At 42.2% G+C, this 23,757-nt stretch overlaps 1 protein-coding gene across 9 annotated transcripts in view; it reads right to left on the bottom strand.

Moving 5' to 3' along the window:
* Positions 1–23,757, bottom strand: part of Plekhg1 (pleckstrin homology and RhoGEF domain containing G1) — a 209,754-nt gene that overhangs the window by 38,242 nt on the left and 147,755 nt on the right. For all 9 annotated transcript variants that reach the window (XM_052750975.1, XM_052750968.1, XM_052750969.1 and 6 more), the window contains 2 exons: positions 16,631–16,731; positions 4,228–4,297 (listed from right to left, as the gene is read on the bottom strand). In XM_052750975.1, the coding sequence (XP_052606935.1) occupies positions 4,228–4,297; positions 16,631–16,731 (171 nt within the window). The remainder of the gene's footprint in view (positions 1–4,227; positions 4,298–16,630; positions 16,732–23,757) is intronic.

The raw sequence follows: 23,757 nt of genomic DNA on the forward strand, positions 1-23,757 counted from the left end.
CGCCACATATATGTGCTGGCTGTATTTTGGCCACCACACATTTTTCAAATCAGTTAGAATTTCCTTTGCATGGTTACCTACCAACTGCATGCACATTTTTTTGTGTTTGTTTCATTTTACTCTTGGTAAATAAAACCTGTTTTTTAAAGCCTTAATTTGAGCTTTTGAATTATATACATGCAAATCCAGTCTTACAGATAAATACATATTCAGAGAAGTTAACTCATTCTGCTCCATTCTAGGTGATTCCTTCTTTCCTTTCCTCAATTTTTGTTTGTTTGTTGAAATAGAGTCTCATGTGGCCCAGGCTGGCCTCAAATTTGCTATGTAGCTGAGGATGGCCTTGAACTCCTAATTCTCCTCTTGAGATTTCAGCTTCTACATCCAGTTCCTTTCTCCTATTTTTAAAAATCTTATCCGGCATCCTGTTTTTAAACACAGACATCCCTTTATCAGATAAACAAATCACATCATAGGAGTGGACTTGAGTGGATGTCACTGGAAGGCTTATGGAAACGGATTGCTGGATTGAGCAACAGCTTCTCATTTAGTTGGTTGCAAGCATTTCTAGCAAGTTCCCCTGTGATGCTGATGTCACAGGTAAGGGACCATGCTTTGAGAAGCTTGTGCTCTGCACACTTAACTGCCTCCCCCTCCCCCTCAGTGTACGGAGACATTCCTTATTTTCTTGCATTGTTCCACAGTACTCCATTATTTGGTTGAATATACAAAAGATTATTCAAGCAGCTTTTTGTTTAAGTTGTCTGTAGTCTTTGGAGGATCAAGTATTACTGCCAAGTATCATGTCAGACTCATTAAAATTTTGTCAGTTTATCCTATGAATAGCTTTCTGGAAGTAGGATTGGTAGACGACAGGGTAAATTCCAATTTCTTAAATACTAGATTCATCCAGATTCCTCTCCACAGCTTCTGGGCCAATTTGAATCTGTTTCCTTACAGCCTAAATAGCTTTTTAAACCCGGCACCACATTTTCCAATATAGCACTTTACAAATCCTAAATTAGCTGTCTACTTCTAAGCATTGAAGAATATAAATAACTTCGTTTTGGCTTCTTCCAACAAAGTATAGGTTCCATGGGCCATGGGCCTACAGGTTCACCCAGCAAACACTATCCTATGAGACCAGCAGACACCTGCCCCACTGTAGCCTCTACCTGGGTCCTCCATACATTGAGTTAGGCATTTATTGGCTGTGCAAGACAGCCCTGGCCCCAGGAATGAGAAAAGCAAAGAGATGTGCTCAGGTCCTTCAGCAAGTGCATAGCAAACTAAAGCTTTCTCCCCGCTGGTCCACACTGACTCAGAGTTACTGTTCTCTTCTCACCCTGGGTTAGAACAGCATCCAGCAACCTGTCCTCATCCTTTGAGACCTTTAGGATCATGGGCCATGCCACATTGAAACAGTGGCCTTCATGAAGCCACACTGCATTTGAGACATATAGTCAACCTACATATACTAGTCCCTAGTCAGGTCCTAGGGCTTCTCAATCTTGTGACATTGTGCCTCTTCCTGTTCTAGAGGTTTGATCTCCATCAGTGGCCTATCCTTAACAGAGCATTAAATGCAGGTTTGACCTTAGATACGCAAGCATCTGCAGACTTTATAGATAATGGATATATTCATTGTACAATGCCAGCCCAAACCCTTTTACAGATGCATTTAGGGAAATATATTACACAAATTAGAAAACAGCAGATACTGCTTTCTAGTTTCCAGCTTTTTCAGATTCTAATTAGAGGATGCACAAAGGAGGCAATTATGTAAAAAGTGAAACTATGAGGTACAGGGCTGCTGAATGGAGCACACAGGACACCCAGCGGCTGCTGAATGCATGACAGAGAAAAGGAGTCTGTGACTTTAGTGCTTTTCTGCCACAAATCTCTCTCCTCTACAGTCCTTACTCCAGGGACGTTTTCTTGGACATAGTACATAGGTAGCATATGGGGAGTGTGACAGTGACTTGACATGGATTTTCAACACTAGCAATTTCTTGATGATAATTCCAACATGTGGCGTGTGTGTGTGTGTGTGTGTGTGTGTGTGTGTGTGTAGTCTGTGTGTATGTATACATGTGTGTGTGCACACACATGCATTGATGTGCAGTGAGTGTTGGTTGCATCTGTGAGAATGTGTACTCATTCTCCTCAGCTATGAAAGAAGGAAATTCACACTCATGGGAAGTGACAGAGCACTGAGGGAGAGGATTCTAAGGGGGACTTGGAAGTCATGCCGTCTCTCCTTCAGCTGGCCAGAGTAAGCCCTGCTGACAGTCCAGTGAGGGATGAGCATGAGGGTGGCTGAGAAGGCAATCTGGGGACAGACTCGAGTCTTTCAAGATGCTTCCAGAGCCCCGAGTGCAGATCAATATACACGGGCATCAGGCCGAGGAGAGAACGCTTATTGCTGTCCCTCAAGCCAACTGTCATCCTTATTCTTTTGGAAGCCATCGGTGAGATGAAACAGTATTTTCTTTCTTTGGCTAAGGACTTCCTTAGCCTACACATACCACCCAAGCAAGCCAGGGCAATGATGACGCTCTGTGTGAGCCCCAGCGACTCCGATAAAAGCAGAAGTCAACTGCCAGCTTTACCTCTTTTGCTAATGACCTCTCAATTAAAGCAATTTTCCATTCCTCTCAGAGCAGAGCAGCTGGTGGCAGTTCAGAGAAACATAACCTCGTCGAAATGTCAGGGTGCTGAGTGAGAAGTGGGCAGCGCCGAGCCCGGCACACCCTCCCGGCTCCTGCTCCCATGTGAAAGTGCCGAGTGCTGAAGTCGGTCTTCTAATTAAACTTGGCAATATTACAATGAAAAATGAGATTTGGGAGTTGGCAGGGAGGCACATAAACAAACTTTTATGTGAGTAATTAAGCCAGAGTTAAGCGAACACTGGAACCTCTTTAATCAGCGTCTAACTACAGTTAGGAGTAAAAGCTGAATGTTTTCTGAAATGTCAGTGTTGCGCATGCGCATATCGTCTTTGAAATGCTCAAGTTTTTTTTTTTTGTTTGTTTGTTTTCACGCCATTTCTCCTATTTCCCTTTCTTGGTCTTTTTTAAACTCCTACCCTATAAGAGAATCCATTACAAAGAAAGCAGCTATTACAAATCCATTACAAAGAGGAAAAAAAAATAGTGTGTGGAAGCATGCATGTACCATGATTTTACATGGGAAGACACACAAAGCGATAGAAAGACAGGAGGTACATACAGGCCCACTGATTGCTGTGCAGTGATTTCAGTCAACCCCAGAGAGCTGTTAACTTTGCATTTCCAGCCACCTGGATGGGTCCCAGACCAGCAGAGATAATGTGTGAAACGATCTAGAGTCAGCAAAGGCTGGGGCAACATCTTAGTTCACCTTGGACTTCAGGGCTCTAAAGGAGGCGCTGATTGATGGTTGGTTCCAAAGCATTGCTATGAACCTGCTTCAACCTTGTCCACTTCAAATCTTCACACAGAAATCACATGAGTTTTTTTTTTTTTCTCTCCTGCAAGTTGATCTCTTCTAGAGGTTTCCCAGAGAAAAGCTGTTGAGTCTCACAGTGAAACTTGAAGGAGACAGGATTCTATGTGTGCCAGGCAGCAGCATGGGAACTGCCCGGGACATTGCAGAATATCAGCCTTCCAAGTTCAGAGCATGAACTTGCTGACACCCGTCTTCATGTCAAGCCCATGTCATGCATTTTTCTAAACTCCAGTGACACATAAGAAGAATATAGGAAACCCAGGGCATTGTTAAGATGCAGGAAATAGGCTTTGCTGTTCTTTACCCCTTGAAGGGGTAACAGCATCGACCATGCTAGTACTACACATACCACACACAAAACATGTAGATTCTTGGGCATTTTTGAAGTGGATTTATTTATGGTATATGGATTTTTTTTCTTTACATCCTCTACTCTAGGAAAAGAATGAATAAAATTATCCAACTACCATACAAACTCTAGGAATACTAGCACTAACACCCCCCCTCTTCTCTGTAACAGTGTGTGTGTGTAGATTGAAACACACACACACACACACACACACACACACACACACACACACACACACACACAGAGCTATGAAAACAAAACAAAAGAGTTCGTGACTGGTTGGCTAGCTTCATTCAATACTGAATAACCACTTACCCCAACTTTAAAGTGAAAACAGGTTGCATACTCTGTCTGCCTTGGTAGGCCCTGAAAAAATGAATGATGCTTACCTTGGACACAAAACATTCCGCTATGGCCACAGGATCATTTTCACAGTTTTCCAGATCTTGAAGAAGTTCACTAAGAAGACAAACACATAGACAGGAAGTATTAGATTGTAGTTTTCAGGTGAAAGACATTTTATGGAACTTAAAGGTTTAAACCTTCTTAATGGCATTTACAAGGAATCAGGTAATTGGGTCACAGGTCTATTGCCACCATGTCCAAGGCTTAGAAAAGAGCTGTCCAAGGTCATGGGTAGAGCAGGAGTTTAGACAAGACCAGTAGTTCTCCCACCAAAGATACGCCTGCAGAAGAGTTAAGTTTCCCAGTGATTTCAGTCATGAGCTGCCAAAGTTGCTAACACACATTCACTTCACTGAAGAAGAGCTTAGGCATCCAGGCAGTACAAGGTCCGTGCCCGTATACACACGCACACCAAGCAAAGTGGGATGCATTGCCAGTCTCGGTGAATTCCTGATGCATTTGAAGAATATGACTCTCAAATCACACTAACAAAATTATCAATAAAGGGAGTGTTTCAAAGGACAGATACACCAGGAGAGCAGGCATCTCTGCTTAAACATAAATTCCTTAAGTTTTAGTGGCAGGACCATCATGCTGCGTGTCTATCTATTTAACTAACCATTTAAGCTCCCAATGTTGCACAAAATTCTGAAAGTGGAATTGTTTGCTCACTAGATATTCTTCTGAGTCTTCCTCTTCAGTAAATGTCCTCCCCTCGCCTGGGCTGATGATGTCCTGGGGCAGAGGATTCTTGGTTGGAGTCACTTCCTCTGAATGTTCCTGGAGCCTCATGAATCCAAATACTGCTATTAAGAATTTAGTATCACCCTTCTCCCCAGCTGGTGATTTTTTTTTCTGTAAGTTTTTCGTTTATTTATTTATTTATTTTTGCTAACATAATTCTGAGACTCTGTGTTGCTCAGCTCTGGGTCTGGTCTCTGATCACGTACTTCGCCAGTTTGGATGTGACCTTGACCTCCATGTGGCATCTAATGTTCCCTTATTCAGGACACCCGGAGAGGACATTAATTCATAAAAATGCTCAGTGAGCTTTGCCAGAGGCTGTATGACTTGGCTTGCCTCACAGAAACCGGAAGTAGACACGGGGATGTTGATGTTTGCTATGAAGTCGGACAGTAAAGAGAGCTTCAAGAATGTCAAACGGTTCCCAAACAAACAAAAACACAAAGCGTAAAGTCATCAAGTCACTTGCCGAAATGTGTGGGTTTATTATTATTATTATTATTATTATTATTATTATTATTATTATATAAATGGATAGTTTAATCACTTCTGAGCTGCAGTTCCTGACACAATGATAATAAACATAATAAAACTTAAACAGATACGCTCAAGAGTCTTCACCACCTGCAGGAAGGCAAGGGATCCTGGGACCAAGGAGTTTAAAACCTACTGGTTTAGAATCCCGCGTTTGATGTGTCTGTCCCTCTGCTGGTGGCTGTTAGAGGTCCTGTTACTCATACTTTTGGATCTCCTGGTTTGATCTTCTAATTCTTCTCTTTCCCTCAACATGATGCCGACTATCTCTCTCTAGGAGATTTACTTCATTTTCCTTCTATTGATAATTTCCTTCCTACTGTCGCCAGACTCTTAAGTTTAGAGGATTTGGGGTTGTTTTTTTTGTCTGAACATGCTACCGTGGTGTTTCTTTATGTGTCTGTTCTTATTTCACAAGTGCAAAATATTCTATTATGTAGTACAAGGATATGATGGTGATGGTGATGGTAATGATGGTGATGATGGTGGTGGTGATGGTGGTGGTGATGGTGATGATGATGGTGAAGATGATGGTGATGGTGAAGGTGATGCTGATGATGATAGCAATGGTGATGATGGTGATGGTGAAGGTCATGGTGGTGATGGTGATGCTGATGATGATAGCAATGGTGGTGATGGTGATGGTGAAGGTCATGGTGGTGATGGTGATGCTGATGATGATATCGATCGTGGTGATGGTGATGATGATGGTGATGGTCTTCCTGGTTGTTATTTGTCTTCTGCTGAGCTCTTGTTTCTCTGCTTGATGACTGTGGCTTCTGTCATCCATGTAAATGTTATCCTAAAAAATCTGGCAATCTTTATTTGTCCTGGATAGTTTTATGTCAACTTGACACAAGCTAATGCCAGCTAAAGGAAGGGAAGCTTAATTGAGAGAAATCCCCCCATAAGAACAGGCTGTAGGCAAGTTTGTTGGGCATTTTCTTAATTACTGATTGATGGGGGAAGGCCCAATCCATTTTGGGTGGTGCCTTCCCTGGGCTGATGGTCCTGAGGGCTTTAAGATAGCAGGCCGAGCAAGCCACGGTGAGCAAGCCAGTAAGCAGCACTCCTCCATGGCCTCAGCATTGGCTTCTGCCTCCAGATTCCCGACTGGTTTGAATTCCTGCCTTGGCTTTCCTCAATAAACAGTGATTCAGGATATGTAAGCAAACAAACAAACAAACAAACAAATAAACACTTCTCCTCCCCAAGTTGCTTTTAGTTATGGTATTTCATCACAGCAGTAGTGACTCTAAGATACTTTCAAGTGAGAAGCCATAAAGCTGACTGTAGCCTCTGTGTACAGAAGGAGCTTATCACATAGTGGCCTTCGCTCTCAGGTAGAGAGACTCAAATATTTTAAGTAACATGACTTATTTACACTCTGAAATAGTCTTAAAATGGATGATATACATATACATTATATATATATATATATATACACACACTAGAAATTAAAACTGAATACTAATCAACTGACACAGAAGGTAAATATATTAATATAAACAATCCTCTGTGACAGTTTTTATAAGACAGAGTGAGGAACGTGTTTTACACTTGTGTACATTTCTCATATCTAATTCCAGCTGGATTCTCTTGCCTGATTCTGAGTTCAACCCATTGTAACCTATTACTTGGGGTGGAATCTACTGAAAACAAAGCAGCCACAAAGGCATGTCCTTAGGAGAGAGGGGAGCATTTTAATGGCTTCTTCCGACAAGGGTGACTTTACATTGACAGTTCACTGGAACTCAGCAAGTGGTGGATTTTTACAAGTCTGCTGGCATCAGAAACCACACCAAATGGGCCAGCCTATCACTTTCAAATTCACTGCATAGTCCTAATTTCAAACATTTCCCCCCCAATATTCTTATGAAAAACATCTCCTTTGCAAGGTTATTTTTATTATGGCAAGTATCCCTCAGATATTTGAATTGTTATTATTTATAGCAAGACGGATGCGATTAAAAGAGAGACAGCTGAAACCTGATCGCTGTGATCTGAACACTGGGAGAGGGAGAGGAAAGTGGGGAGACAAAGAAGAGCGGAAGACGAAGCCGCTGGGGTTGGTGTTCTCTTTTACTGATGAGAAGATTGCTCTGTTCAGAGGGTTTGTGCCTGGGCCTATCAATATCAATCTTCTCTTGGGGGAGATAAGAATTTTGAGAAGATTCCAGAACTCACTCACTCTCTCTCTCTCTCTCTCTCTCTCTCTCTCTCTCTCTCTCTCTCTCTCTCTTTCCTTCCTTCCTTCCTTTCTTCATTTCTTTGTGACAGGGTTTCTCTGTGTAGCCCTGGCTGTCCAGGAACTCATTCTGTAGACCAGGCTGGCCTCAAACTCACAGAGATCCGTCTGCCTCTGAGTGCTGGGATTAAAGGTGTGCACCACCACCGCCAGGCCAGAACACTGTATTTCTGAGCTTACTTGAAATATTCCTTGGTTATGCATAACTCCCCACATTCTAAATTCTATGCTCCTAGCATTCTCTCCAAGCATAAATTTCATCTCCAGAGTGGACTTGCTGGGAGGAGGAAGTCTCTTCAGCTCTCGGTGTGCCTCACCTACACATGAGTGACCAGCATTCACTGCTTGAGAACCACAGAGCTGGGAACACAGAGTGACAGTCCCAATCCAGCTTTACGGGGAGGATATCACAGCCCATAAAGATAAAGCTGCTTATCTTAGATTCCACAGATCATAATTAATGGCAAAACTATGCACAGAAGTAAGGTTCCCGAACCTTGCCTCTGTATTCCATCAGAAGTATGGCTACTGAGGGAGGCATTTCCTCAGCAGACTTGAGTATGAGATTGTGTGCCCTGGAGTTTTCAAACACCCACCTGGGAGATCCTATTGGTGCCATCTGGCAACCTTTTATAGCCTTTTACTTGGATAACATAAACACAATGTGAATGAGAATGGTTGGGGTTCTTTCTCTCATGCGCTTTCATTGGGGCTACTAGCCAAACAAAATGGTGTGCTTGCTGTTCAAAAATGACTGAGAGACTTCCCTGTAGGGTATGATGAGATGCTCTGAGGTAAAGACGATGAAGGTCCTGCTTACGATTCATGTGCCTGTGTTCTGATCATGGGTGATCAATGTTAATAAAATAGTCAATACCACGTGATACCACATAATGTAAAGTCAATAAAGAGAGCAATATGTCTGAAGTCAGTAAAGGAGGGAAACAGAAGCAGGGTGGAATTGGTGGAGGGCTGGGAGGTCATAAAGTTTATTCTCTGAGGAGGTGATTGCTATTTGAGGGCAGGAAGAGACTTGGAAGAAATCATTTAAGAAATGAGGCCCCAAATTCAAGACAGAATGAGCTTGGTAGGTTCTTGTGTGAGACATAGGAAGTAAGTTGTGGCAGAGGTCGGTGAACAAGAGAGAGTGTGGGGATTCAGGAAGACAGGTAGCTAGGAGGAATAGAAGAAAGACTGTGGGACACAGCAAGGGCCTCAGTGCAGGAGACAAAGACCAGAAACAGGACTAGCCACCCAGAATTACAGCCTAACGGGCCAAGGACCATAGAGATGGCCGCACCGTGGGCAACGAGTCAGGCACGTCCAAGAGGTCAGAGCATCAGAGATGGCTTTCAGGGTTAAAATCGGATTGCAGCCATGGTGCTTTCAGGATCTCGGTCTGTTCTCTTTCCCCTGAGTCATTATTCTAAATCTGTCTTCTCTTTTGAATGGGATCACGAACAAGAAAATGATATCATTTCCTTCTTGAGCTCAGGCCTCTGAACTTGCCCTAGTGGACAAATAAGCGAAAGCTTTGTTCTCTTTCAAGATCGTGTTATATGGGACGCTTTCTCTGCCCACTGCTGTGAACCTGAAGGCAGGAGCTGTATCATGACGGCAAGGTCATACTGCTTTATGTTGAATGAGGATCAGGAACAGGCTTCTCCTCTCCTGGTTGGCCTGGACTCCAGGCAACGTTTCCTTTTCCCAACACCTTTCTAAGGCATTTTCAGGTACAGCTTCCAAAGAGACTCATGTGCATATGGGAATGGAAAATGTCACATTAGGCTCACTGATACATTCGACTTTTTATTTATTTATTTATTTATTTATTTATTTATTTATTTATTTATTTATTTATTTATTTATTTATTTATTTATTTATTTTTGAGACAGCGTTTCTCTATGTAGTCCTGGCTGTCCTGGAATGGAAAATGTCACATTAGGCTCACTGATACATTCGACTTTTTATTTATTTATTTATTTATTTATTTATTTATTTTTGAGACAGCGTTTCTCTATGTAGTCCTGGCTGTCCTGGAATGGAAAATGTCACATTAGGCTCACTGATACATTTGACTTTTTATTTATTTATTTATTTATTTATTTATTTATTTATTTATTTATTTATTTTTGAGACAGCGTTTCTCTATGTAGTCCTGGCTGTCCTGGAATGGAAAATGTCACATTAGGCTCACTGATACATTCGACTTCTTATTTATTTATTTATTTATTTATTTATTTATTTATTTTTGAGACAGCGTTTCTCTATGTAGTCCTGGCTGTCCTGGAATGGAAAATGTCACATTAGGCTCACTGATACATTCGACTTTTTATTTATTTATTTATTTATTTATTTATTTATTTATTTATTTATTTATTTATTTATTTTTGAGACAGGGTTTCTCTATGTAGTCCTGGCTGTCCTGGAACTTACTACTAGAAACATTAAAGAAGACTGTCCATAAAAAGATTCCTACCATTCTTTGTATAAAGCTGGGAGTCATTGTGGTAGGTTGAAAATGTACTAAAACGAAAATTGTCCCACCTCTCTCTGCCTTGTTATATGTTCCAATGAATCATTATGTTACATTAAAAAAAGTATAGCCCCAAGACATTTTTTTGACTTAGTATATTTAGCTTACTTTGTGAAGATTTCACTAGACTCTTGAACGAAATTAGTTGCATGGTCCTCAGCTCCTTCAAAGCATCCCGTTCATTCCTTAAGTATATACATGACTTACTGCCCTCTATACAATGGTGTCAGTCATGCCTGAGTCCGAAGACCCAGTCAGGCCTTTTGCACACAGTAAAGGCTCAGCACAGGTATATTGAAGACAAAGATCCAAAGCAAAACGGAAATTTTTAATTTGAGCTTTGATGATTTTAATCCGCTAATAAACAATTTAGACATAAAAATTCAATGTGGAGGAACTGTCTGCATTTCCTCATGCTTCATCCTTAAAGAGAGATTCAAGCTACAGTTTAGACATCTTCTCTATTCCAAGAGCACTGGTGTTTTTTGTTTTTGTTTTCCTTTGGTTGTCAATACAAGTTTTTAAAAGCTTTGGGATTTTAGGGCTCCAGTGGTTTCTTTTAACTAACCCAGTTTCTGACCACTTGGAGATTTATTCCAGACACCAAACCAGAGACTTCAATTTCAGGGCTGGTGGGGTGGGGTGGTAGTGGTGGGTGGTGGTTATACAGTAAGTGATATGGCCACTAGGAAAGTAGACCAAAATGAAGTCTCAGTTGCATTTTGTGATGAGAGATTTAAAAATTTAAATCTCATGATCTATCAAAACTGAAAGGAAGACAATGAAAGAAAAAAATCATATTATTTATGAGAAGGAATAAAATATTTTATCAATAAATAGACATAGAAAGCCTCATGGGCAGGTGGAGTTTATTCTGGCAATGATGTATGTGTATGATTCAAATCAGAATGTCTATCAATACAGTTCACATAATATGCATAGAAGTAAAATAATATATTAAATTTATTAAAGCCAAACTCTGCATTCAGTAATGTTCAATATTCACAATATTTCTGATAAACTCTAGCAAAGTGGAGAAGCGTTCCTCTAAGTTTCGTTTTACTTAATTCATAAGTAGGGAAGTGCTTCCGATGATGTCAAAATGAAGTGAAGGACGGTGCCATTGCGGGAGAGAGTTGATTCAAAGCAGTGGGATAAAGAAGGGGACACAGGGAAGAAGAACTAAAAAGGAAACCAAATAATTCACCTTATTTTCAGAATGACTGCATAGAGTTCTAGAAGCATCTATAAGCCATTGTTAGACATCACAGGGAAGCCTGGAAAGTTCCTTGGATATGATGACACACAGAAGAATCAAAAACATTCTTGTGGAGGGCACACAGTTAATAAAAGAATAGAAAAAATTTTAGTCAACATAATGTTAGCATTTTAAGGTCTCTAGGAACTAATTTTTAAGCTACATGTTTCCACATGGGAGAAAAGTTATAAATATTCTTAAATGACATTTTAAAAGGTAGATAGGACCAGGCATATATCTGTAATCCCAGGATGTGGGAGGTGGAGGCAGAAGGATGAAGAGTTCAAGGTCATCCTTGGCTACATAGCAAGTTCTAGGCCAGCCTGGGTTACATGAAATCTTGTCTCAAAAATAAACAAGTAAGTAAATAAATAATAGGTCAAAGAGACATGTAGCTGTTGATAGCATGCCTTGGTCATGTAAAGATGTCATTTTTAACATTAGATTTATAGAAATATCAACAGAGTACTGCATGAATTTTGAAAAACTAATGAACAATAACAATAAAACCACTTGATAGGGCTGAGTCAAGAGAAATTAAGTCAGTGTTGGGGGGGAGCAAAGAGGGTTCAACATGGGCATCATGGTGCCAGCAGTTGGAAAAGTAGACTAAAGAGGACTCAGAGCCCAGACTCAGACCCACACACCCATGTAAACTTGGTATACGGAGGACAGGAAATGCAACTTAGTGTGGAGAGTTTGTGTATTTCAATTAGTGATGATGGGACCATTGGCTCGGCATGTAAAACCAGAGCTTAGGTCTACCGTCAAACACTCCACCACCATCAGCTTCAGGCAGATTAAAAACAAATGTGAAAAAGCAACATTTTAGGAGTCTTTGAAAAAAATGAATACACTTATCACCCGAAAACGGGAGATGATTTTTAAACCCAACCCCGCGCGTCCTACTTTCAAAAGTGTACTTTGTGTTGTGAATTGTGTCATTTATCTGCTGAGAAGCTACATTAAAGTTAAAAGGCATGTCGTTTTTAAAATTAAAAAAAAAAGACATTTGCAACTCACACGGTCCACAGAATTGATAAACAACTCTTATAGAGCAATGAGAAGAGAAAAAAAAGTTTCAACACGAGAGCAGGTGATGGATATGCCAGAAAAAAAAAAAATCACGGAAGAAATCTAAGCAGCCAGCAAACAAACAAACAAAAAACCAAAAAAACCCCAAAACCCCACAAAACAAAAAACAACAAATACCAAAACAAAACAAACAAACAAACAAAAAACCAAAAAAACCCCCCACAAAACAAAAAACAACAAACACCAAAACAAAACAAAACAAACAAACAAACAAACAAACAAACCAAAACTCATTGCGAATGGCCCAATGCAAAACAGCCGCTCTGGGAAGACTCACATGGTGTTTATATAAACTGGAGAACTAAAGCTCAAAAATGATGCTGAGTGAAAAAAAAAAAAAATCTGTAAAGGTCTGACCGTATTTATGTCATGTGTGAGCCCAGGAAAGCCAGTAACGTATTTCAAATAGATCCATATGTAATGATGGCAAAACTCCTACCCTGAGGCTGCAGTGTGTGGCTGGGTGGTAGAACCATGTCTGTGTAGTATGTGAGAGTCCCTGGGGTCCTGCAACACAACAGGAAACCCGGCACACCCCGCTTGGAATGAAGCACTGTGTTGTAAGTTACAAAGAAACCCAAATCCAGGTAGAGAGCTGGTTTGTCCTAGCTGATCCTGCTGCATCTTTTCCTTTTTTCCTTCAGTGATGCCATAGGCTCTTGACATCTGAGACATTTGATTCTCCGGTTTTTAATATAGGAGAGGATGATACACGGATGGGATAGAGTAGTTATATCATAGTAGTTATGTCACCTAACCGACAATTGCTTCCAGATTTCTCCTGCACGGCCGTGCCAGAAGACTGGTTTACCAGCACATGAGTGCATCGCTCCACATGGTGCAGAAGGACACTGGAGAAGGAAGAGGCACCAAGAAGAGATTTTCAGTGAGATTTTCTTAAATGCCTTTAAAATGTAAGGAATTTAAAAAGTAAATATGGTACAAAAAAGCTTCAAAGAAGCTGGGGTTTATTATACCGTTCTATACTTTTCTGTGCTTTGGAAATACAGGTCAAGGGTTCCTTAACCCACATATTCGGGACCAAAAGTGTTTTTTGGAGTTTGGAATATCTGCATAGACATAGTGCCTTCCTTATCTTGGAGATGGGACCCAAGTTTAAACACAGAATTCTGTTGTTTCATCTACAAGATGATACATACAGCTTGAAGGTAATTGTGTAGAGTTTTCAGTGGGTCTATGTTATGGCTGTGACACATGACTTGAGGTCAGATGTGGAACTTTCAACTTGTGCCCGTGTTCAAAAGGTTTCCAATTTGGAGTATTTTGGATTTGCAGGTTTAGATTTGTTCCAGCTGTATGTCTTAGAAAATAAAACCCATTCAGCTGAATTTTTCAGGCAAATATAACCTCCACCATTGCTTTGGGAGACTTAAATCTTACCTAGTTGGACACAATATTGTAACACTATGTTGAAAAAATGTGGGATTAACCAACGGAATTTTAGAGTCTATTACTTAGAGCTCTGTCATGATTCCCCAGACAGTTGCATCTTGGAAACCAATTGGAATATCACTAAAGATGCATGAGCAGTGACATAAAAGGTCACACCGATGTCCTTACTTACCCAACTATAACCACCGCAGGGCCACTTAAATTATAAATTTAGATTCTCGATATAAGAAGACAGAAATCCAAACAAATGGGGACAGAACAAAGGAGGTGATTCTACTCTATGCAGCCGAGCATGGGAGTGAACTCCTGCAGCCCCAGCACCCTGGAGGCCACCACACGAAGACTGTGAGTTTGAGGACAGCCTGGCCTACATAGTGAGGGCCGGTCTCAAACAAACAAACAAACAACTCACCAACCCACAGAACCCAGACAATTCAGCAGCCAAGTCAAACAACAGGTATTTTTCAAAACAGAGGAAGATACTAGAAATGAACAAAAGCAGTATCCTGAGCGGCCCAGGCTCGTGCTACACCTGGGAGCTCCTTCCCGGTCTCAAAGGCTGATTCCTCACGTGAAATGAGTGTGTCTTACTGCACTCCCTCCTCCACCTCGCGGAGATGCTAAGAGGATTAAGGTACTGTAAGAAGAGTGCCTATACAAATGGGATCCCCACAGCCATTGGCATGAACACGATGGCTTGCCACAGTGTGACCTCACTCATGCCTTGTATGGACATCATCAGCAGGGCATCCCTTCACTCTGACCCAGGTGTATTTTAGACAGGATGGCTTTCAGGGTCAATGAACACCCAACAGAAAAGAAAGCAGAATGGACCCAAGAAGAGAAAGGTCTTCCTAATTCTCCAGCTCTTGCAGAATAGGCCTCACGGCTGAGTCCTCACTTGCGAACTCATCTTTTTCTTTCTTTAGACGAGGAGACACACGAACATTTAAATTCCACGGAGTGAAAAATCCCTCCCGAGGTTAGCCAAAGCTCTCTGTATTTCATAAAGGGCTTGAAGAGCCAGATTCTGCTATGCAGGGGGGCACATGGCTGAGTGAGCCCTGATGACGTATTTGAAGGGATGATGCCTCTAAAGCTGTCTGGCCTCTGGCACCAAGGACCTACTCCCCAAGTACTTGTCATCATCGGTTTACAGCCAAACCACAGAAGAGCTAAGGCAGGGACCTCTCAGCATCCAGCATCTTTCTGGGTCACAATGGCATTAGCGGGCTCTGGAAAGTGATGCTATCCCGGGACTCATGGGATTGCCAAATAGGGGCCTGCAATAAAACCACCACATCACTGGTGAGCATGTGTGGCTTCTGCAGTTTTTGATGTGTTTCTCACGGTCTTACTGCCGGGCTGATTTATCCAGATAGTGTTTCTCTGTGGTGGCTCCACATTTAAATACCTGAAGACCATTTAGAAAATTCTGATGCTGTGGCCCCATCCAAGACCAATGAGTCAATTTCTGAAAGTAGGGTCTTGATACTGCTTTAAAAAAATAATGCTTTTATTTTTTTTTTTTTTTGAGAATTTCATACGGTATATTTTGATCAGATTTCCCCCCTTCCCCAACTCCTCCCGAGTCCCTGTCACCTCCCTACCCACCCAACTTCATACTCTTTCTCTCTTTTAAATACAACAACAACAGACCACAAGCCCTGGGGAGTCCGGTTTGTGTTGGTTGACTGCTCCTGAGCACTGGGTCCACCCAGGAATGTGGCTGATATACCCAGTGTCGCGCCATTGAGGAAAACTGATTTTCCTTCTCCCAGCAACGACCAGTTTCAACTAGCTTCTGGGTTAGGACTGGGACATCATGCCCACTTCCCTTACATGCTGGGAGTTTGTCTGACTTTAGCTTGTGCAGGTCCAGTGCATGCGGTCACAGTCTCTGTGAGTTCAGACCTACATCAGGCCCTCTATGTCTGGAAAATGTCCTTTCTTTGGAGTCACCCACCACCTCTTGTTCTCACAGTCCTTCTGTCCCTGGTTAAATTCCTGAGCCTTTAAAGGAGGCCATGTAGGCCAGCTGTTCCTTGTTCTTTTGTTTTGAGACATGGTGTTGTGGAGCCCAGGGCTTGAACTCACTATGTGGCTGAGGATGACATTCCACTTCTGATCCTCCTGCCTCCACAGGTGAGCCCAGCACCCACAGTTTTATTTGGTGCTAAGAACAAAACCTAAGGCTTCAGGCATGCTCGGCAAGCGGTCCACCAACTGTATACCTTAATTGTGTTTTGGAAGGAGAATTTCCCAGGTGCTTCTGTGGGTGGCCCAGGAGGAGAAGCATGGGCTCAGAAGACACCAAATGGTTCTCAGAGTCTATAAGATCAAGCAAGTGAAACCCTGATGCAGCCTTGGTGTTTTCTATGAGCTGGACTGTTAGCAATGTAGAAATCTGCCTCCTACAAGCCATGCTGGTACTAAATGTCAGGGACCCAAAAAGACACAGGAGACGCCGATCCTGCCTCTGGGGAGCTCATTTTCATGGTCCCAATAAGCAACTCATAATGTTCTTACAGGAGAACAACCTGTGTGTATTGACTTACCTATTAAAGTGGTAGATATCCTGTATGTTTCCAAAAAGAGCAGCCCTATCTTCGGTCCCCAGGGGAAGTTTTGTCTGGTCCCGGATGCATGCGAGGTAATCCTGTGAAGTCAATGAGAAGGATGCCTTAGGACTCCTGATCTTTTCTAAGACATTTTTAATATACAAGATGAATCATTGGCATCTATTTCAAATAATTATGATACTAATGTGCTCATTACCTCTACCACAGAGTATGGACAGATGTTCTCTCATTAACGAGTATAATACTTACCTATTAAAGAGCATGCAGTTGTACCAAGGAGAAAGAACGTGGCCTACATTAAAGTACCCCCCCCCCATCTCCCCAATCCATCAGAGCTTCTTGCTATGGATGCTGGTTCTGGTTAGTGATAAAGTCAAAGTTTGGGCAGGGTATTTCCTATGCCCTTGAATGATTTATTTGATTAAGAATCCAGGAGTTTCAGGGTATAGCTCAGGTGGAAAGTGCTTTTTGTGCAAGCACGAGGATCTGAGTTCAAGCCCTGAAACCAACATGAAAAAACCCACGACATAACACAGACTTGTAAGCCCAGTCCTGGGGAGGTGGAGACAGGTGGATCACTGGAGCTTGTTCATTGGCTAGCCAGCCTAGTTGAATTATCCAGCCCCAGGCCAGTGAGGACCCTGTCTCAAAAGACAAAGCAGACAGAACTTGAAGAACAATACCCCAGGTAGATCTCTGGATTTCACATGTGCTGGTCATACACATTTGAAATCCATAGAGTGGAAAAATCAGAAATAAAAAATTCAGAGTGTGATAGAGTTGTTTAAGACAAACCTTTAAAGTATAAAGGTATCAGATACTTATATACAGAACCAGATCCATGCCAATATGGGAAAAGTTTAAAAAATAAGCACATTTCTCACTTTTGTTAAGTGTGTTAAATTACATGGATGAACCACGGGGAATGGAAATAACTTTATATGTCTAACACTTAAACAGCTCTTAAATACATCCCACATCAGTCAGACCCACAGAGGGTTAAAACCAACACAGCCCAGACGCTGCTTGGATTGCCAAGAGGGGGAAACTGCTTTCTGCTCCTTGTGTGCTCCAGAGTTCATAACTCAGCATTCCTCTCTCCCACCATTGCTGAAGAATGGACTCAGTAGGAAGCAAGAAGAGAATTAAAAAAAAAAAAGTGGAAGCAGCTGAAATAACATAAAATAAAAAAAAATCAATACAGTTCCCTCCCCAAAACTGTACATTGTAGCTCCATTTCCTTCTAAGTCCAAGATGTGATCTGCAAGCATTGGGGGGCAGGTGTGCTATAGCATTGGGGGGGACGTGTGCAAAATAACAGGAACCACAGAGCACAGCTGCCCACTGCATCCCATTTTCCAGCAGGCCACAAGGTGGTGCGCAGAAGAACCGGCTGAAGGAGAAGCTGGGGTATCTTAGGCCTTTTCCTAAGCCACACTAACTTGTTTTGTTCCTTCTGTAAACAGCAAAGGCATTGTCGTTCGCTTCCTAAAGTAACACAGGTCACTGTCTACACCAAATACGCTTTCATTCTGGTCCCTTTCCGCCTAAAAGTATTGCCATACATGACTTTTATTATCTTTTTAAGCAAGCTTTGTTGGTAATTGCTTTTTTTTTGCCCCCTCATTCCTTCCTCCTCCTTCTCCCTTCCGCCCTTCCTGGAAGCGAACATCTCATAAGAAAGCAGGCTCACAAGATTTCAGTGTAGTTGGCTGGCACCCCCTCCGCGCCCCCCCACCCCACCCCCACACAAGCTAAGCTTATTATCACTTTCACGAGAGGGACAATGATAAGGAAGTTATGTCTGTGCAGGGAAGTTAATGTCCAGCCAAGAGCAGCTACGCATGACCGAATTGAAGCAATAGTACATTTAGAACAACATGTACAATCTGCTCTTCATCAAAAAAAAAAAAAAAAAAAAACCATTCACTGAGAACTAGTGGGATGGGTCAGTAGGTAAAGGAGCTTGTTATCAATCTGACGATGGCTTGACTACCACGCCCCCCACCCCCACCCCGAACCCACACGGCGGAAGGACAGAACCAACTCCCACCAGTTGTCCTCAGAACTCCACACACAAGCCATGGCATGCACTCCTCTCCAAAGAGATGCCAAATAAAACAAATTAGTATTTTATTAAATTATACATGGCACATACAAAGGGTCTAATACTCCACTTCATCAATGCTTCTTTTTGATAATAGCTTAGCATGTCATTAGACACTTAAAGAATTTTATTATTTTTATTTTTATATGTGTGTGTGTGTGTGTGTGTGTGTGTGTGTGTGTGTGTGTGTGTGTGTGGTGTGTAGTCCACACAAGGGCAGGTGCCCAAGGAAGCCAGATGTGTCTGATCCCCCTAGAGCTGGAGTTACAGGCAGTTGTGAGCTGCTCAACATGGGTGCTAGGAACTAAACTTGGGTCCCCTGGAAGAGTAGCAAGTGGTCTTAACCACTAAGCTACCTTCTCAGACCCAAATGAGACATTTTCAAGGAATATTTTGCATGTAAAATTAAGGAAATTAGCCGGGCGGTGGTGGCGCACGCCTTTAATCCCAGCACTCGGGAGGCAGAGCCAGGCGGATCTCTGTGAGTTCGAGGCCAGCCTGGGCTACAGAGTGAGTTCCAGGAAAGGCGCAAAGCTACACAGAGAAACCCTGTCTCAAAAAACCAAAAAAAAAAAAAAAATTAAGGAAATTAAACTAGAGACCCTGGACCATACCAACACATCAAGCTGGAAGGTACAACTGGGATGGTGATCAGATGCCAGATTCACATGATTGGCTATAGCAGGCTGTGAAGGAAAAATGCAGTAAAAATCCTTGAAGAATTTCATCTGGGGTTGGAGACAAAGCCTGTGGCTCCCTTTCAACAAATCTCTAATGGAAAGTACTTTGAAACTCTGAGAGTTCATGGCAGAGACCCTATATTTTAGAAGCTGCTTGCTTTTCTGACATTGTCGAGAAAATAGGCCATTAGGAGTCCACATTTTTGTAGGTCATTCTAGATAACAGATCAAAGTTGTATGGCCACAACTTGTCCCCACTCTGACCATAATTAAGTCTTTTAAAGAGGGGACGTTAACCCTGAACCAGTTACTGGAAACTAGTGTAGCATGTGCTGCCCTGGCAGCTGTAATCATCAAAGCCAAAATGAGAGGCTGGAAGCTCGGCCTAATAACAGTTCACTCTGTGCTCAAATGACAGAGCGAGGGCATCCGTGAATTCCACCAGAGCCTATCACACTGCTCATTAGTTTCATTGGCTTCATGTCAGGACCTATGGCTATCATAGGGCTCTCAACCAACCCATAGAAGATGTCGGCACTGGAAGGGATTCTTGGCCATGAAGGAATTCACTCTGTTTTGGGGGCAGGAAGAAACAGACAGAGACACTCAAAAAGATGACTTGTTATCACTCAGTTTCCCTTTTGAGATGTAAAAATCTGCTTTAAAGTATCTAGTTTTTAAGTAGTTTATGTCCTTAGGATCTCCTTCATTGAACAGTTTGTACATGACCGCTCTCCTCCGGCTTCTTATTTGAAAATACCTCCTTATTTGAAAATATCAAAATAGAGTCTAACTTGGTCCCTGTCCAGGTGTGGGAGTGGGTAGGAGGCAGTTTGCAAACTGTTTCTGACCCACAATGACGTAAGGACAGAACCTGAAGAAGCATGTTGACACCTTGATATGAGTCTGACGATCTGTTAGCTTATTAATAAATCTGTTTCTATAACTCTTAAATTATTTTTAAAAAGTTTACTTTTTTTTTCTGTGCATAAGTGCTTTGCCTGCATGCATGTCTATGCACCACATGCAGGCCTGGTGCCCTAGGAGGTCAGGAGAGTGCATCTGATCATCCATGGACCTGTTGCTACAGGTAGTTGTGAGGTGACACATGGGTACCAGGAATGAAACTCAATCTCCGGCAGAGCAGCCAGTGCTCTTAAACACGGAGCCACCCCTTCATCTCCACAACTGACATATCTTATACTTCCCTGCTTAATTATTTTACAAATGCAATATTTGGTGACGAAAGCTATAACGCAGCACACACACATGCACACACACACACACACACACACACACACACACACACACACACACACACCAGTTGGAGAAATTCTGGTCTAGAAAAACCATGCTGCAAAGACACACAAAGAATGTTATGGAGAGTTCTATAGAGATCGCTGGGACAATTTCTACAAGGTGCTTGAAGAAATTTAGCCAATGGCTCCTCTAGCTTGTCTTTTCCTTGAGATCATGTTTTAAAATGTTACAACCCACTTAGTACTTACTAGAGATCAACCACTATGAGGAAAAGATCGTTATTTACATGAAAGGTACCTAGAGTGCCTCTCAATGTTTTAGATCCATTTTCTCCTGTACTCTCTTCAGCTTGGAGATAATCCCACTGTGGAAAGGAAACTGGAAACTTCTTTCCTGATCCTCTTGTTTATACATCAACTCCTACACAGTGGATTTCTGTGGCACTTTTTGGTCCAGCTCCTCCTGTTAGCACTTTGCACCCTATTCGTTAGATAGAGCTCTTACAGCTTTCCTTTTTCTTGATGGTGGTGATGCTGTTCTTTATTTGGGAGAAAGCATCTTCTCCATCTCCCAGAAGCCATCACTGGCCACCACCTGGTACTGTGTCGGGATGCCAGTGAAACCAGAGTGACTTATATTTGCATACTGATTTACAGCGTTAAAGCACATTCAACTCCACTCAGCCAGTCCTTCCGGCTGCTCTTTCTGGGGGCATTAAGAGTGGGTGCCAAGTTCTGTTTTACAAGCTAGGAGTTTACAAATTGAATCATACAGATCCTTCCCTTCAAGGAGCTCCCTCCCTGGCAAGCTGAAAATGTGTCAACAGACAGGTCCTGTACAGTTCTAGCTAAATGGCTGATAAGTGTCCAGTAGAGAAGGATGCCCATACTTAGTACAGAAGGGAATCACATGAAGAAGTGGTCAGTTCCAGGAAGGGATAATAACCCTTGGCAGGAGAGAAGACCTTTTAAAGAGTCACTACTGCTACCAGACTACTGAAAAAGAATGGACTCCAAAGAATCAAATTTAGGTGTACTTCCACACTAGGGAGAAGAGAAAGGCTGAAGCCTTGGTGCCAGCCAGAGGAGGAACTTGCCTCCCAGGAGGCAATCACCTGAAAGCTGAATCAATGATGGGCAGAGACATACCTTGAGCAGGATTACTTAGTTATACATACCTGTTGCCCTCCATGCTCCCTGGTGGACTAGAGTTATTGGACCCCTTTATTTCTTCTTCTTCCCACTGTCTACACTTTGAATAAGCCTAGTTTCTCAGCTTTTCACCATGACTTGTTGTAGGCAGAGTTTCTCTGTCCCACCAGGCAGCTATGTCCTGTCAGCCAGCTCTCCAAATAACCACACAGAGACTTATTATCAATTTTAAATGCTCAGCCAATAGCTTAGGCTTGTTGCTAACTAGTTCTTACATCTTAAGTTAACCCATATTTCTTATCTATATTCTACCACATGTCAGTACCCTTTTTCACACAGCATATTCATCTTCTGCCTCCTCTGCCTCTGGCTGGTGACCCTGTGACCTTCTTCTTCCCAGCTTCCTTTCTGTTTGACTCTCCCAGCTAACCACTTCCTGCCCAGCTATTGGCCAGTCAGCTCTTTTGTTAAACCAATCAGAAGGCACCTTGGCAAGTCACATCTTCACAACGCACAAAAAGATTATTCCATAATAACTTGTTTCTTTAATTGGCATACTTGGGACAGGTAGCTGAACCTAGTTTATTAGGGTTTCCAGGGCCTAGGATATTATCCTAAAAACTTCAATAGCAGGAAGAGAGGCTTCATAAAGGAGGTGGGTAACCAAGTCCCTGAGGATGAGTAGGGATTTGAATACAGAGAAAAGAAGAGAGAGACTACAATATATAGGCAGTTAGAAATGAGGCTAAGGGTAATAAAACCAGGTCCTTGAGGGGAAGTAACAGGGCCTGGCCACAGGTGGGAAGGATGCTCAGAGTTGAGTTTAATTACAGAGAGCAAGACTTGTGGAGTCCACTAGTCCTGGAAGGTGGGGCATTGGAGTGATGGGAAGATCCTGAATGCTCTCCCCTCCTGTGCAGATGGTGACATTACAGGGATCAGTAACTGAGGAGACCACAGAGGATGGATACATGCTTCATGGCTGACTTTGGACCCCATTTCCTGTTTCCTTGGTAACACTAGAAAGATAAACACCAGCTTTGCCATTTTTCAAGCCTATTGGTCAAAATAGTGAAATAAATACCTCTAGCTTTGGGAGGAGACAAGACGTTCTCATCTACTTCAAAGATGAGATATTATGTATTATTGTCTCCTTTAAGAGTTAATCTGGGGTTGGGGATTTAGCTCAGTGGTAGAGTGCTTGCCTAGCAAGCACAAGGCCCTGGGTTTGATCCTCAGCTCCAAAACAAACAAACAAACAAAAAGAGAGTTAATTTAGCTGAGCCTGATAGTCATCTGGCCAAAAACTAGTCCTCAGAAAGGCCAGTTTGCCTAAAGTCATGCTAAGAAGATGGGAGGAATAATTAGTCCTTTAATGAGAATACATATGTGTATATATATATATATATATATATATATATATATATATTTGGATATATATATATATTTGGATAGATATATGAGGGTATATATATGGATATATATGAGGATATATATATATATATATATATATGTGTGTGTGTGTGTGTGTGTGTATCTATCTATCTATCTATCTATCTATCTATCTATCTATATGACATCAACATCCCGCCACAATAAGAAGTCTGGCCCCTTTCTGACTCCTAACTTAGGAAAGTGTAACTTTCCCCTTTCCCTTTCTCCTGTTTCTTTTCCTTTTGGATGCTTGCAGAAGTCTAAGCATGCTTTCCCAGCTACTCTGGGATCCCCCCCTTGTCCTCTGAAGCTCCCACTGCCCTCTGCCTGACACACACATCTGGCTTCTGCCATGCGGCTGCCTGTTGACTTCCATGGCTTACCACGCTGGCTTAACTCAAGTGGCATGACTCTCTTCCTCTCCTTTGTCTCCCTTTCCCTGGCAGCTGCTCAGATTTACAGCTTGCCTGC

The sequence above is a fragment of the Peromyscus californicus genome, unplaced genomic scaffold (assembly GCF_007827085.1).
Source record: "Peromyscus californicus insignis strain IS unplaced genomic scaffold, ASM782708v3 Scaffold_22__1_contigs__length_63687245, whole genome shotgun sequence".
Classification (NCBI taxonomy): Eukaryota; Metazoa; Chordata; class Mammalia; order Rodentia; family Cricetidae; genus Peromyscus; species Peromyscus californicus.